Source organism: Rousettus aegyptiacus, unplaced genomic scaffold (genome assembly GCF_014176215.1).
Source record: "Rousettus aegyptiacus isolate mRouAeg1 unplaced genomic scaffold, mRouAeg1.p scaffold_m13_p_3, whole genome shotgun sequence".
Taxonomy (NCBI): Eukaryota; Metazoa; Chordata; class Mammalia; order Chiroptera; family Pteropodidae; genus Rousettus; species Rousettus aegyptiacus.
In genome coordinates, this window is record NW_023416306.1 from 153,800,046 (window position 1) to 153,817,304 (window position 17,259).

A 17,259-nucleotide genomic window follows, 5' to 3' on the forward strand; every position below is an offset into this window, starting at 1 on the left:
AAATGGCAAAAACGTATAGGTTTTGATTTATGATGGAAGTTGAAAGGAATGTTTATTTTGGCCGAACTGCAAAATCTGTGGGGGAACATGGCATTTCTTTATATGTATCTAGAAGGTACAGACCCAAGAAGAGGGAGAGCTGATTTAGGATGACCCGAAGGGAGGTAATTAAGATTAGGAAGATGCTATCCAAGGGAGGAAAATCCAGGATGAAGTTAAGAATGATTTGGGGGGCTGAAATCTGCTCTCTGGACCAGCCTCTTTAACAAACTGCTGGCAGTGCTGCCCCATGAGTCATTTGAAACATGGGCAGTTTAGTGACTGTGTATTGAGATATGGGATATGGGTCTTTTCATTATAGGGTGTGTGGGAATATTTGGGGAATGTGACAGCACCTGTGTTATTGCCAGACACTGTGGTTTTCCTGAGCATCACATTGATTTCTCAGCAGCAGAGCTGTGGTTTCCTCTTCTTGGTGCAGGCAACTTTAAAGTGTTTCTCTCTCTTCAGGGAAGCTGGAGTAGGTAAGAGGTGGATCGTCAGAATGAAACCTGCGCAAGGCAGTCCCAAATAAAATGCCCTGCAATGTTTGCCTATCAGAAACTCCCCATTGTTTCAGCCCTCAGCATTTAAGATTTTTTTTTTCCAAAGCCTGCATTTTATTACTGTTATTATTTCAAGTACATAATGTAGTAGACATTATCACCAACATTTATTAGGTGTTGGCTCTGTGCCAGAGATTATCTGGTGTTTACAGATCTACAGGGGACTTCTGACCATTCTCATTTTACACCTGAGGAAAAGAAGGCTTAGTGAAGATATGATTAGCCCAAGGCCAAACAGCTAGAAAGTGACAATTCTAGAGTTTGACCCCAGGACTGTCCCTCCTACCCTGGCCTCTGCTTTCCTCCCCAGACTTCACCTTTAAAACTACAGCTTTTCTCTTTTACCTCTTTCTAGCAAACTCATTTCTCCTTCCACAGTTTAATAACTTATTCTTCAAAGTTACTGCGCTGTTGGTATGAGTAAACTATCTTAATGACATGCAGTAAAGACACAGGTACTTTCCAAGTACAAAGATGTATGCTGAATTCAGCCTAACACTGCTTGGCACAGTGCTCACGCTGTTACAGTTTATATGGGGCATTACTTCTTAATTTGGACTTCATCGTTGACCCTGCCTTTTGTTTTCCTCACTAAAGGGATAAGGATTAGACCAAGCTATTTTCTGGTCCTTCTATCTCACTGAACGTATCATCCATAGATACTGTTATCGAATTTTTGCCTTATTTTCTTAAATGATAATTTATAAAATATTTTAAAATATGCATTTATGTTTTATATGTAATTTTTTGCTGAATTATGTTGAAGCAAACATCATGACATGTCACTTTAGCGCATATCTAAAAAATAGGAACATTTTCCAAGAAATCTACTTTTTACATCTAATAGTATCAACAATTCCTTAATATCATCTGTTACCCAGTCCATAATTCATTTTCCCTAGTTGTTTCCAAAATATCTTTTATAGCTTGTTTCTTTTCAAACTAGAATTCAATCAAGAAGCATTCTTGTTTCTTTTAAATAGTCCCCGACCCCATCCCCCACATCTTTTTAATGGTATTGATTTTTTGAAGAGTTTGGTCCATTTGTTGTATAGAGTTTCCCTCATGCTGGATTTGCCTGATTCCTTATTCTGAGTGTCATTGAACTTACTCCTCTCTCACCTGATTTCCACTAAGCTGGATATAAGATCAGAAGGCTTGATTGTATCCTGGTTGAGTGTGGCAGGAAGTTTCCCTGGGTGGTGCCGTGCGCTTCAAGTGGCAGCACATCACTTTCCACTGTTCATGCTGCTAAGTTCGATCACTGGGGTAGGGTGGTGATAGATATCTCTATTGTTAAGGAATGTTTTTTCCCTTGCAACTGGCATGTAATGTATGGGGTGATTTTTTGGGCACTATGAGAATGTCCATTTCCCCATTAATCAACCTGATGGCTTTAGCACCTATTGATAATCAGGTTTCTTTTTTATACTTAAAATAGATTTTTTATTTTGATATGTCCATTTTAGCTTGTAAGAGCTATGTTTACTCACAGGGGTTCTTGCATTGTCCATTACCTTCGATGACCTTAAATCCATAAGGAGAAAATCAGGTTTATAATGAATTAATTGTCCAACTAAGGGTTGAGGCAGGAGGGAGAAATCGACAGAGATGGAACTGTGCATGGTGGACAGATTTGAGGAATAAATGCCAGCCCCTGCAGCGTATGCACGTGTTTATAAGTGTTAGTTTTCTCTCTGAAGAAGCACATAAGAACAGCTTTCTTGGATCTTCTTTCATATTGCTGGAGAAAGGAAGGGAAGTTTAAGCCAGTATTCTAGGTTTGAGCATAGGAGCTGTTTTGCTCCTAGAAGCTGGAAGATGGGTAGGTGTGAAGTTTGCAATGGATCTTGCTTAACAAAATGTCTTTTCTGCTGGGAATTTATGTATGTGTTTGGACTGGCTTTTTTGAAACAAGTTGCAGTTTGGCTTTTAGACTGATTCATATTGTAGGGTTTCTCTAGGACTTGTAAGAGTATGTGAGAAGTTTCTAAACTCAAAAGGCTCCTTTTTTGGCACTACAGCATCTTTTCCATTTAGGCATCTTAAGAATCTGGGGGAACCATATAAAGATCAGAAACAAGTCTGGCCCTAAAGGCTTCCTCTGACTTGGTAATTCCAGTGAGTTGAATCCTGGCCCATTCGGATAAGACCATATAAAGAGGATGTTTCCTGAATTTCCCACTCTCTGCCTATCACGCTCCTTTTTGTAGAAAGCTGGTATTTCAGGACTGCAACCACGAGTCACGTGCTTCCCACTCTTTACTCACAGTCATTCCTGCCCCTATTTATTTTTGGAGAGAGCACATTTTTGCTTCTCTTCAGGAGCTATGCGGGGTCCTGGCCCCTTCCGTCCATCAGGCGGCAGCCCGGCAGGCTGTGCTCATTTCCCACACTCAGAGACGTGACTCTGGCTTTCAGGAGAGATCAGGAGGGAAACACTGCCTTGGGCTACTGTCACCCGTTCCTATTTCTGTCCCTCTTGGTGTTGCACATTTTAAGACTTTCCTTTTTTAAAACTAGTTTGGGTAATGTTACCTGGCAGTAAATCTGCCAAAATTGGAAATGGTTTTCCCAGCAGATATCTTGGGGCTGTGCCTCTGGTTTTCAGAATCAGAGCAATTTAAAGAATACACCAGGACTAAAGAATATGTCAGGGCTTCTTTCTGGCTTTTAAGATCTTTTGAGTGGTACTATCTCTCTAGCCATCCAGGGTTTTTTGTTTTATTTTGTTTTGTTGTTTTGTTTTGTTTTGTTTTCCCTCCCTAACACAGGGATAACAAACAGATTTCTTCCAAAGTCATAACTCAGACTGGCAATGTCTTCCCAAGTGCTTGATCAAGGAAGATTCTGGAGTTGGTGTGCGCCATGAAGAAGAAAGCTACAACTGCCTTAGCCTGCCTAAAGATTACGTTTCTAGTTTCAAGGATGGAACAAGAGTAAATTCCCTTACCTTTAAATGCTCAGCCATCACACAGAGAATTCAGAACACAGAGAACTCAGACACACAAGATTTGAGAAAAAATAAACCACACATTCATGTATTCTCTTGTCCTACCCAGACCTGATGGGCAGGAGAGGGAAGGACTCCTGGCCCAAATAGGGGGATCCATAACTAAAGGGTTACAACTTCTCACCACTGCAAATGGGGGCTGGGGCTCTGACATTCCAGCTGAGGAGGGCATCCAGGCCCTCCTCCAAAGTCCCCCAGCATCTGATCTGTTACCACATGGGGAGGGGAAAGCACAGCAGTTCTGGCAGCTGGTCCTAAAAGGAGAGTCGGTAGTGTCTTGGCCTAGGAGATGTATCCTGTGGTTCAGATCACCCTGGGGAGAGAGCCATGGGGTTCTTTTTGAAACAGAACTAACTAGGTATCTAGATGTCATCAGAGCTCCGAGAGAGAGCAGCCAAGCATTCAGGAGCTGAACTGTCCATGCAAAAGAATCCACCAGACCTTTTAAATGATATCGCTAAAAGCCAATCATGCACTTACCTTTCAAACAGATCATGTGTACTTAATTTCAAACTACTGCATTATGATCAAGTTACATCAGCTTCTACTTAAAGCCTGCAGTGTAATGTAATGGATGCTGAGGAGTCAGGCTCTCACAGAATTTTCCCTGGGACCCCTCCCTTATGATGACCAGTGACTAGCATTTGCTATAGCCTGAGTGTTATATGCTATCCTACATCATATATCTGGTTCCTTCTGGAATGCTTTTCTTATCCTCTCTGCTTATCTTTCCAATCCAGGGCAAGCCCACACTTTTTTCCTAAAGCTTCTTTGACCTCTCCTTGTCCTTAGCACTTCCCAAGTAGATACAAGTGTGTTTGGTCTTTAGTTCTGTATTACAAGCTTATGCATGCTTGTCAGAGCACTGTCTTAATGATGCCCCAGGAGAAAGTGGCCCAGTAAAAACTGTGAAAGGTGACAAAAAAGCTGCAAAATTCAGTGGAACTGCCCATGGCTGAAGGAATATTCCTCAGTGTCACATTTGTCCCCTGGATGCCGCCGGTCTCTGGGAGGATTCTCAGTACCTCCGCCCTGATGCCTGCCTCCCACCTCCACTGTGGCCTCTTACATTTCAGATTAGGCCTGATGTCACAGATTTCAGACAGACCTGATACACCCCGAATCCAGCTTCTTCTCAGCCTCAATGAACTGGGGTAACATTTGAGGACAGGGGTGACATCTTGCTTTTTCTAACTCACCTGGTGTGCATAGGACAGTGCTTAGCTCCCCACATAGGGAATAAAGCTGAATTCTGGGGAAGAGCCTTTACAACTTGGTAATAGTGGTTAACTAAGTCTGTCTCATCCAGACAGGGTATCTGTGTGTGGCTATAATAAGACTCATGGTAGAGAATATTTCAAAAGAAATTTCTTATCCTTGGACTCGGAGTACTAAATCATGAACGTAAGGATTCCCCATCAGGACAGAGACATCTCCCAGTGAATGCCCAAGCCCTGCCTCACAGATGTTAAGTTCTGCTGCATTCCTGTCTCCCATCTGCCTCAGCTCTCTCTCCTAAGGTTGGCCAAGACTCCCACTGGGGAGCAAGGAGGACAGCTGTAAAACCCTGTCCTGTTTAGTGCAGAGAATGTCTTTATAACTCTTCCTCTCTCAGATGATCTCAGTGAAAAGCATACGTAGTTCATACAACATTTGTCAAATCCTGATGTCTTGGTCGTTAGTGTAAAAAAAAAAACCTTTCATTTTGGAACTAGTTAAATTCTATTGGATATGGAGGAGTGACTATTTTGTGGTGATCTTTTTGGTTTTGGTGATATAAGAATTTTTATGAGAATTTATTTGAGCCAAAATAATGACAGTTGCTAGGAAGCAAGATCTCAGATGCTCTAGAGGATGACAGTTTTGCAGTTTCTTTTATACATTTAGAATTAATAGAATTATGGAGGGAATGTAAGGAAGATTACATGAAGGTGGGAGAAAGCAAGATACAGGATAGTTAACAAGACCATGTGCTCTCTTGAGGGTGGTTACACCTTCAAGTGGTCTGGAAAAGAGGGTTACTTCTGGCATGTCAAACGTGTGTGGACCTAGATGCGCAGAAACAATGGACAGGGCTGGCTTACAAACCCTTCATTAAAGAAGTTATAGGCCTGGGGTGTGACTACCCACCATGACATGTCCAGTTAGAAATTTATGATCAGGTCACCCTGTGAGGTTACTTTTGGTTAGATTTATTATAGTGCCTCTTTTTCATCCACATTTTGAAGCTGCTATCCTAAATGAGCAGCTTGTACCATTTCGTAATGGGAAGAATATGAAAGAAAATGTGTCTTTATGTTACTTCGAGGTGGAAAGGTTTTTCACTCATTCTCTCAATAGCCATGGCTTCCTGGGGTTCGTGGTTAAAGAAGAGAAAGTGATCATTTTGGTTTTTAGAATTTTAGAAAATTTTATTAACCATGTGTCAGTTCAGGCCAGACTTAGCGTCTTTTTTTTTCTTTCTTTTTTTCCCAACTTTTTAAATGGTAGCTTAAATTTTTAAAATAAAAACATACAGAAAAACCACTGTATGGTCAGACAAAATGTGGAATTCAGGAATTCGCATTATCATAAGATGGTCCTATTTTTGGTTAAAGACATATAAATGTTATCTGCAAAAGCATGTGGATGGTTTAAAACCATATTGGTTTAAAACACCCTCGAGGGACCTGATACGGCTCAGGTCAGTTCTTAACATTTAAGTGTCCCCAACACAGTGCCTTAGCCACCGTCAGGGCTCAGCAAGACAAGGTTCTCGGTCTCTGCTTGTGGTAGTCTGGGTTGTTCTCATTCCAGCCGGTCCTTGCGGTTCCCGTGCTCAGTGCTGTCTGCACAGCCCACCTCTGAGCTTCAGTTCCAGATTCCTGGGACAGAGAATTCGATTGGTTCCAATTAGGTCAGACTGGTGCACCCCTAGCTCAGTGAGCTGAGTCTAGGGAAGAAGGGTCGTGGGGCGTAAGGCTTCCCCCTCCACCCTCAGGGTGGGGACGTTTGAGATGGCAGGCCCACCATAAAGGACATGTGGACTGGGAAGCAGTAGTCGAGATCTTTGAGTACATCCTCTTTGAATTTCTTCCCTGAGAAATAGTAGCTTGTTTTTCATGTGTACGTTTTTGTCATTTCTGAGATGTATAGAGCCTCCAGATATCTCCAGTACCTGCCTGTAGCATAGAAAACTCAAGTTTGTTTTCTCTAAAGTACTACTTATATTCCTAGGAACGAGTTGGATACAGGCATTCTAGGACTTAGCTTCTTAGTCATTTCCAGCAGCTTCTGCCCAACCCCAGAGAAAGGCTCAGTATCTAGATGGAACATGTCCTTGGCAGACTGGGGTGCCACTGGAGTGCTATAGAGAAGCAGTAAAGAAAACGTATCTTGGTGTGAAAATATCAAAAGTATGAAGGTATTTTGGCATGTTAAGGGAGTGTTTTCTCAAAAGTTACAAAGCCTTAAAGCAACAGATTTAAAGGACGTTGCAATAACACATTTTCATCCAGGGGTCAGCAGACCACAATTTTCCTGCCAGTTATGGCCCTCTGCTTGTTTTTATAAAGTTTTACTGGAACACAGTTACACCCCTTTGTTTACTTATCATCTTTGGTTATTTATTAACCTGCAGTGTCAGACTAGAGGAGTTGCAACAAGAGACTGTATGGCCTGCAAAATCAAAAATATTTACCACCTACCCCTTCATAGAAAAAGTTTGCCAACCCCTGTTTTAGCCCATTTATCTTAAGTGCCTCCTTAAACTGAGAATGATAGTTATGATTATGTGAAATTCTTAGAGGAAAAAAGGGGATATTTCAAAAAATATCTAGGAAAATGCAGGGTAATCCAAAACAGGAAATATTCTTTGCTGTTTTACCCAATTTGAGTGATAAAGTAGATTGTTTGCTGTTCCTTTGGCATTTTTAGTTGAGATATGCTGATTAAGAATTCCTGTACTTGGGTTTCTGAATATATCCATTACAGGTGAATTTTCCCAGCCCAAATAATTTGAGTAGATGTTTAACCCACCAGTTTAGTTTATTTTAAGCAAGCCTCTTTCTCATCTTTATTTAATTACTTTTCTGTTTATAAAAATAGTATAAGTTGATTGTAAAAAAATTGGAAAATGCCCAACAGTATGAAAAAGGAAAAGAAACAATTTCCATAATTCTATCACTGGAGTCCCCTTTTTCTCATGTACTTAGAGCTAATTAACACTTGATATTAGGAATCAATAATCTTTTCACAAAATAAGAAGCATATACCTACTGTTTGGCAATCTGTTTTTAAAAGTTGATATATAACGTACCTTCTTATATCATTAAATATTCTTTTTAACATAGTTTTTCATTATTGCGTAGTATTTTCACAGGTGTATTCTGTAATAATTCCTTATTGTTGTCCATTTTGGTTGTTTCCAATTATGTATGACTATTCAAAAATGCCATTATGTTTGTCCCTGATTATTTCCTTGGGATAAATTCCTTGGATTAGAATTGCTGGCTCAGAAAGTATGAGCATTTATTTCTAAGGCTTTTAGTAGACATTGCTAAATTACCCTCTAGATCTTGCCAATTTATACACCCATCAGAAGGGTATGGTAAATTTTTCATGGTAAATTCGAAAGGTTACTCTATTTGTATTTGAAAGGTTTTGATAGGTTGAATATTGGTTTTGAATACTGTTTGGGTGACTTTAACCTCAGCCACTGCTCGCTTGAGTGCATATATTGAAGGACTGTTATTTTGGCTTCTCTTTCCCTGTAGGCTCCCCCTCCCAAACCACCCCGGAGGCAAGGAGGCTGGGCAGATGATTCTTCAAAGGCTACAAAGTGAGTGCCCACAGCTTATGGGAGTTGGGGGTGGGTGCTTTGCTCCTATGTTGTTTAACTTTTTTATAACAGCTTTATTGAGATGTGATTCATATACCTTCCAATTCACCCATTTAAAATGTACAACTTAGTCATTCTTAGAATATTCATAGACTTGTGCTGCATCACCACCATCAGTTTTAGAACATTTTTATCACCCCCCAAAGAAACCCCATACCCTTTAGCAGCCATTTCCCATGTCCCCCCAACTTCCCCAGCCCTAGGCAACCATTAATCTACTTTCTGTCTCTCTGATCTGCCTATTCTGGACATTTCGTATAAATGGAATCATACATGATTTGGTCCTTTATGACTGGCTCCTTTCACTCGTCTTGATGTTTTCAGAGTTCATCCATATTGTAGCATTTGGTGTTCTTAAAGTAGCTTTTTAAACAGAATGGGATCGCTTGTTAGTAACTGCTAGATTACAAATCATTGTGGTCTTTAATCCCTTGCACTAAGTCTTGGATGAAAGATAAGCCAAAAAAAGTACTACACCAGTGGGATGGCTAACGATCCACTTTAACTACTTAAGATATACCCAGGGAGAGAATTTATTTTTCTTAAAGAATACACATTACTCCTATTCAGAATTTTCATCAGTAATTGTTACCTTCAGAATAGCACTATCAAAAAAATTTTTTCCCAATTCTTTCCTTCTTTCTCTTCCCTTCCCTTTCTTACCCTTAAACACACACACACACACACACACACACACACACTCACTCACTCACTCACTCTCACTCTCACTCTTTCTTCCCCCCTCCCTCTAAATCATTTGAAAACAAGTTGTAGTCATCCCGACATTTTGCCTCTAGATACTTTGGCACAGGTCTCTAAAGATTTAAGGACATCCTCCAAATAATCATGGTATCATTATCACATCTAAGAAATGTCATAATGATTTAATAATATTTAATATATAGTTTAAATTTCCTCAGTTGTCCCAAAAAGGTCTTTTATAGCTCCCGGATCCAATCAGTGTTCACACTTTGTTCTGTCTCTTTTAAGTCTTTTGATCTAAAATAATTCCAACCCTCTGCCACTTCTACCCATACATTACCTTTTTTAAATGCACAGGCCAGTTGTCTTGTTGAGTGTCCCATGTTCTGTATTTCTCTGGTTGACTCCTCATGACTGATTCACGTTAAAGCTTTTTGGCAAGAATAGGTGACATTGTGTACTTTTTATTGTATCAAAATGGTATAGAAAGATATATTTAGAGATATCTTTTTCCTATCCGTGTTCCCTCCACCTTATTCCTTCCATTTCCTGTCGGTAACCTCTGTATTCATTATTGGTTTATCCTTCTTGTACCTTTTTTTTTTTTTTTTTTTGCTGCAAAAAATAAGTATGCATATATAAATTTAGAAACTTATTCTTCTTTCTTTCCATATATTTAGATTCAGCAAACTGTGGTTCATGGGCCAGCTGCCTCTTTTCAGAGATGATTTTATTGGAACACAACCATACCCTAAATCTTAACTTTTAAAATTTAGATCTCTGATCCATGTGGAATTAATTTCAGTGTATGGTAAGAAGTATGGATCTAGTTTTATCTTTTTCTAAATGGCTTTGTCCCAGAACCATTTTTTTTTAATCCATTTTTTTCCCCAGAGAATTTAGAAACTGCTTTTGCTGTATTCTCCATCAGTGTTTATACCTGAGTCTACTTTAGACCTATTTCTCTAAGTTATTAGGGGATTTTAGTGCTTTAAATATCTGGAATTTATTTTGAAATATGGAAATGGGACAAATCCTATATCTGCTTCTTAGAGAATAAAAGAGAATCTCAAGTGTTTATTCCTCAATGAATATATTAAAGATTTTTCCAAATGAATTCAGTTTCCTCCTGGAGAGAGTTGCTTTTTCATTTCACGTGTTACCTTTCTAGGGATTCGCCTGCCTGGCTCCTCAGTCTGTAGCCTAGTCCTGACCCCTCTGAGTGTTCGAGTGCCCAGAGCTTGTCCTTGAACTTCCTCTCTTCTCTGTCAGCACTCTTATAGCTCCCGGATCCAATCAGTGTTCACACTTTGTTCTGTCTCTTTTAAGTCTTTTGATCTAAAATAATTCCAACCCTCTGCCACTTCTACCCATACATTACCTTTTTTAAATGCACAGGCCAGTTGGTGTGATCTCAGCCCAAACTCAGGAGTTCAATTATTGCATACTGATGATTCCAAAATTTATATGTCCAGCCTTGGCCTTCCTGTGAGCATCCAGTTGTCCACATGACGTTTCTACTCAAATAAACAACCCAATCCTAACAGGTCCAAACTGGTCTTCTTAATTTCCACCCCTTCTACTCTGCCCCCTAACTTGTGCCTCCCAAAATCTTCCCCAGGTCTCTGTAAATGGTGACCCCACCTTCCCTGTTACTTAGACCATAAACTCTGGAGTGATCCTGAACTCCTCTCTTTATCTCCACTCCTGTTCAGTCTGTCAGTAAATCGTGCTGAGTCTATGGTTGAAATAACATATCTGTTGTCTGCATTGCCGTTGCCCAGCTACAGCTACTGCCATTTCTAGCACTGACTCGAGCGAGAACCTCCTGTCAACCTTTCATTCTTGTCTCCCTCAGTCTTATCTCTGCAGATCAGGGTGACCTTTTAAAAATATAGATGAGATCATTTTGCTTTTTTGCTCAGAACCCTCCAGTAGCATTCTTTTGCCAGTCAAAGTAAACCCCAAGGTCCTTACTGTGGCTTATAAGGCCCTACCTGACCTCGCGTTATATAAAGCGGCATGCATTGTCACTCAATATTCTCATCTGCTTTCTGTATCACCACCTGACGTATATGCATGCATATATGTATATGTACACATGCATGTATTATCTTTTACTCTACTGTAACATAAGCTCCATGAGAGGAGACACACTCTTATTTATGTATCTTCAGTACCTCAGACAGTACTAGTCCATAATAAGCACTCAGTGACAATGGAACAAATTAATGATCAGATCAATATATATTTTTTTTAGGCAAGGCAACCCTTGGTTGACCTCACAGATTGTAAGGACCTTGACAGCTTACAATCCCTTATTTTTTATTTTTTTACACCTACAGCACCTGGTCTTCCTAGGTGGTCTCCCATCCAAGTACTAACCAGGCCCTGCTTAGCTTTCGAGATCAGATGGGATCGGGCTTGTTCAGGGTGGCAATATTTTTGATCGATTACTCTCCTGTCAGTGGAAAGTGGAGCTCTGGAAGCCTGACAGACCTGTTGGGAAGGTAACACTGCACGAAGGATGGTAAGAGCCTGCACTAGGCAGTAGTGTGAGCCTGGACAGGAGAGGCAGTTTGGAGACGTTTCAGAGGTAGAGTTAATAGAAGTGTCATTGGTTGAATGCAGGGCAGAGGAAGAGGTTGAAGGTCACTGCAAGGTGCCTCACTTCAATGACTGGTTGGGTAGTAGTGCCGTCAGATAGGGAATGGAGGAGGAGAGACCTGATTTGTGGGCTGGTGGTGGTCCATGTCAATAATTTCCACAGTTTTGCAACTTGAAGAGAGGTCAAAAAGAGGTGCAATTTGAGTCATCTACACAAATAGAAGACAAGAACAGAGCCTTGAATTTATTTGGCTATTTGGAGGTTCCTAGGGCCTTTGAGAAAGTGGCCGCAGTGATTTGCAATAAGGCAGAAGCCAGACTACAGTGGGCTGAGGAGGAAGTGAGAAATGAGGAAATGGGTACAGTAATATAGGCTTCTGTTCCGAGGAAGAAAAGAAAGAGATGAGATAGTAAGTGGAAGGAGAAGTCTGTGTTGAGAGACATGTGTGTAATACCTGAGGAAAGGGCAAGTCCACAAGAAATAAGGCAGATTTGAAGGAGTAGGAACCTAGGGAAGGGATAGGGTAAGACCTTCCAAGAGAGACTAATTAATGTGGGATAAGAGAAGGCAGGGACATCTTCCGTCTGGGACAGGAGAAAGCTTGGAAAGGCTGGGTTAGTTATCACAAAAGTTGGAGAAGAGTGTGGAATTGGGGGAATTTAATTTTGGATTGGCCTCTTTATTTCTTCTTCAATAGGAAGGTAAACTGTTGAGCTCTTTGGAGCAAAGGAGAGCTGGTATCTGGAGGCAAGTAGAACAAATTTGAATCTGAAAGAGGAAAGGGGTCCTTTTTGGGGTAAGAGGCAATGGTTGGGCTTCATTGAGGATCTACCCCATGAAGGCTGGGGAGTTCAGAGTGTAAATGTGCTTTTTACTCTGCAAAAGCCTGAATTCCAATTGGGGAGATCAGGTATTTTCACTCACAAAAGTCAGGAATGGCAGAAGGAACACACTGTAAGCAAGAAATGAATGAAGTGACTAACACTAGCGATGTGACCTCATTGGCGAGAGTAATCACAATGGCCCAGGATGATGGCTGAGTCAAGCTGAGAATTCCGATGGCTAAAGCGGATCATGAGGAGAGCGTTTTGTTCAAAGACTAGTGTAGGCATAAGTGTTAGGAGAGGGGCAGTAACCTTATTGTCAGTCTGCTTACAGCAGAGAATTCACACTGAAAAATAGTATACTCACTTTAAATTCTTTTGGGATAGTGATAATAATGGCACTGTGCTAGGTATCTGTCTTAGTGTGTGCTGCTGTGAAAGGATACCACAGACTGGGTGACTTCAACAACGAACATTCTCACAGTTCTGGAGGCTGGGGGTCTGAGATCAGGGTGCCAGCACAGTCGGGTACTTGATGAAGGCCCTCTTCCTGGTCATGTCCTCACAGGGCCTTCCTTGGCGCACACACAGAGACAGAGATCTTGTGTCTCTTCCTCATTTCTTAAGGACACTAATGCCGTCATGGCTCCACCCTTATGACCTTATCACCTCCTAAAGGCCCCATCTCCAAACACCATCACAGTGGGGATTCGGATTTCAACATGGGAATGGCAGGGGTGGGAGTGGATATTTAGTCAATAGCTGTGCCTTATATGTGCATCACACCAACTCTGCCAGGTGGGTTCCATTCAGTAGGATAGGTACCCTTCCATGAGGGAGGGAGGAGGAAATTGAGACTGACAGAGTTCTACCACTGTGTCCTCACCAGGGGGAAGTGAAGGACCTGTTTATAGTTCTGACTGAGGACCTCACAGCCCAAAGATTAGTTTCTGGGATACCTTTCTTTTATTTGCATCACACTGCCCAAGACAGAGAGCAGAGCATGTGTTAGCCATCTCACTGGCTGGAGGTGTTGGGTGCCGTAACTCAAACGCTCACCTCTGAACCACGGGAAAGAGCTCCATTCAGGAAGTACCTGAGACCTAGGCTCACCACCAGTACCTTCTCCTGGCACCAAAGTCAGTGCTGTGCCAAAGATTTTATCTTGGAGCCAGGCTGTCCTTGGCTGTGAAGTTACCTGAAGTGGGGCACTGGCTTGGCCATGGGGAGTGAGACGAATGAGAGGCAACCAGACTTGGTAAAGAGAGGACGGAAAGGTAGTCCGATTAAGTTTTGTCTCAAAGTGTCTGTTTTTGGGTTTGTCCCTGCATTGATCTGCAAGGGAATGAGGCAAGTAATGGCCCCTCAGGGACTTTCAGGACTTTGCTCTCAATGTCAGCCGTCATTTTCAATCACCCTCTCCCTCCCAGCCATTAATTTTGGCCCAGGATCATGGGGACTTGTCCATCTATCACTCCTAATTGACACTAAATGATCTGTCAGTTTATTGATGAACGGCAGGAGTGGAATTGTCACAATATATTTTACTTTCTAACAACTCCTCCTGACAATTTTACCTTGTCCATCTCACTCTCCTCACATAAATCTCCATTGGCCGCTCATTCCTTCTCATGGGCTGTTCTGGTGCCAGCCACTTCCACACCATCTGCACGCGTCAAGGACATCAAGATGGTGGTAGAACGGCCGTGTGCTGGTCCTGAGGTTGCCCCCTTCCCTCCTCCTTCTCTCTTTCTCTCTTGCTTTTTTTTTTTTTAATGGCATTGATGTTCCAAGAATACTAAAGGGTTTCTGTCCTCTCCCTCTGTGTCATTGCTATACCAAAGTCTCTACCTTCTTGTTAGCAGCAAGTAGTTAAATTCTTATTAGGCTACAAAAGTGGAAAAGGCAAAAACTCACGGAGCTGCCGGGCTCCTAGGTATGTAAGCACACTTGCAAATGCATGTTTTGTCTTAATAACCCAGCTCTGTTACAGGCTGTACATCCCTATAGAAGTTGGTTTCTTAGAAAGGTATCACGGAGAACAGCTTAGCTGAAGCTTCCCCACTGGGGTGCCGTGTACTGCACTGTGGGTGCAACTGTGCCAAGATGTGGGTGCTCTGCCCTTGAACCTGGCAGGCCAGGCCTAGCAGGCCAGATCTACCAAGGTCCTTAGGCTGGTCACCTGTAAACAAGCAGTCTCACCTGTCCACCCATTTTCCATTCAAATATTATTTTTAAGTGTCTCAAGTCTTGAAAAAGGTAGGAAAGTACTGGGTTATATATATATAGTTATTTAGTTTTTTAGTTTCCAGTTTTTTTTTTTTTTTTTTTTTAGTTTTCAGTTTTTTTAAGTTTTAAGTTTTAAGAATGTGTACATATATGTTCTGTGAGGCCAAGGATGAATGTATGTGTATGCACGCACATGCGTGCGTGTGTGTGTGTGTGTGTGTGTTGTGTATGTGTGTGTAAAGAATGTCATTGCCTCCCCTACCTCCTTGCTTTCTTGCTGCAGATAATTTTGTTAACCGATAAGGACTGTTTTTGTTTATTAACCATCATTCCATTATCATGCCTTTCAACATTCGCAATGATTCCTTAATGTCATCTCACGTGCAGATCCCATTCAGGTAGTTTAAAAGATGCCTTTTTACACTTGGATTGAAAAAGGGCAAACCTAAGTCTACACCTTATAATTTAGTCATTAGATGTCTTTAGTCTTCCTTTTTTTTTCTTTTGAGTCTCTTGTCCTGTAGAGTGTCCCAGTTCTGGATTTGGCCCATTGCTGTCTAGTCAGCTGGTGCTGTGTACATCCCACTGCATCACATCTGAAGGCACAGGCTTGAGAGGCGTAGGTGGCGGGGTCTCTATATCAAGTGAGGCTGTGATTGATCAGTGGGGTCATGGTGTGGTGTCCATTATACATTCCCCATCCAACTCACATGTAGTGGTCATAGCGTCCATTGATGATTATTACCCAGAGCCATGATTTCATTAAAAGCTGTCGGATGGTGATTTTCTAATTTTCACTGATTAACAGAAATTCTTCTATAAAACACTTTCTCTCGTCAACTATTTGTTGCCTGAAATATAATTTATGTCCGTAATCTTGTCATTTCCCCCTTCCAGTGGGGAAATGTATAGAAAAGTTGCAACAATAGTATAACAAACACCCTTCTAGTTATTAATGTTTTGCCACATGTGGTTCTGTCTTCATTCTTTATTTTTTTCTTTTTGTTTTTTACCGTTTGAAAGTGGCAGTTGCTTTTGGTTTTGCATTACTAGCAACTAGTAAATAGTTACTTTGCAAGAGATTTTTGTCTGTATTGTTTGCTTCTGGGTCTCTGGTGCCTGACACATATAGCCGCTCAGTACATATTTCATCAGTGAGTGAATTTAGGGCATTTCTTACAGAGCTTCACTAATTATAAAGGGAGCAGGTATCCTATCCCTGAATTCCAGTGATGTAAAATAATCTTTTACTTTTCAGATTTTCATCAAGATACAAATTTGTTTACAAATATTGAGAATTTATTTTCCACAGGCTGCCATTGGTCACAAAGAACCCAGGACTGTATTGCGTAGGTCTTGGGCACCATGGGTGAACAGGTATTTGGTCCTCAGTGAGATTGGTCATACACCAGAGATAAGTGTCCAGTATTGGGTGAAATCAGATGAGATGGGAAAAGTGAGGTTGTAGTTAGGTAGCTAATTATGCACCCATTTCCAGTGGCTGTTCCCAGAGCTCAGGTGCCACGTCCTTGTTTCTGTGGCTTTTAGTGATGCTCACAAGACCTCCCTACTTCCACCTGTGTTTATGCTTGTCCTCCTTGTGGCTTTCAAGGGATGGCAAATTCAGAAAAGATGGCTTCAGGGCCAAGCAACAACATATCTTTTTAATGTACACCCGACATTTGTTTGTCCTGTGTAGGCTCCTCAGAAAGTAATTTTTTGCTTTACTCTTCACATATGGCAAGAAATGTGGTGAAGGAAGATCTAGATAAGTTTTTATTTTGATGGACTTAGAGAATTCAGTTTTTTTTTTAAATTAGAATTTAATTGCATTGTTTATTGCTGTAAATCATTTATCTTCAGTAGGATCTGAAGACAAAATAAATGACACTGAAACTGTATACATTGAAATAACTAGTGAAAAATAAGTATCCTCACTGAAGTAGGGAAAAGAGTAGGATATGTTGAGATCATTCTATCCTTACACCTTTCCTGTCTTCAGACACTTGTGTTGTCTTGGTAGCCCTTAGGTAAGAGGGAATGAAGATAAGGGATGGATAATGGTGGGACTTGGCTGAGCTGCCCTTTCCTGCTCAGGCCTGAAGGGGCACAGCCTTGAGGACCGACTGAAAGTCACCCTTCATGGACATAGGTGGAGGTCATACACATATGTTCATTCTATGGACATGGACAGAGCACTGTCCCTTAGCCAGCATGTGCCCCCAGGTCTAACTTTGTTTGAATAAACCCTTTTTTTGTAATAACTATATTCTGCCTTTTATGGAGTAGAGTCTATTTGACCTTAAAGCTCAAATGTCACTACTTGAGAAAGGTGAATCATTTCATTAAGAGGACTAAGGGAGAGAGAGGAGGATGCAAAGGCAGCGTTTTGGCTACCC

At 41.2% G+C, this 17,259-nt stretch overlaps 1 protein-coding gene across 1 annotated transcript in view; it reads left to right on the plus strand.

Moving 5' to 3' along the window:
* The window catches only part of IFT43 (intraflagellar transport 43), a 73,203-nt gene that overhangs the window by 19,443 nt on the left and 36,501 nt on the right, over positions 1-17,259 (plus strand). The window contains exon 3 of the mRNA XM_036238726.1: positions 8,373-8,437. Within this exon, the coding sequence (XP_036094619.1) occupies positions 8,373-8,437 (65 nt within the window). The remainder of the gene's footprint in view (positions 1-8,372; positions 8,438-17,259) is intronic.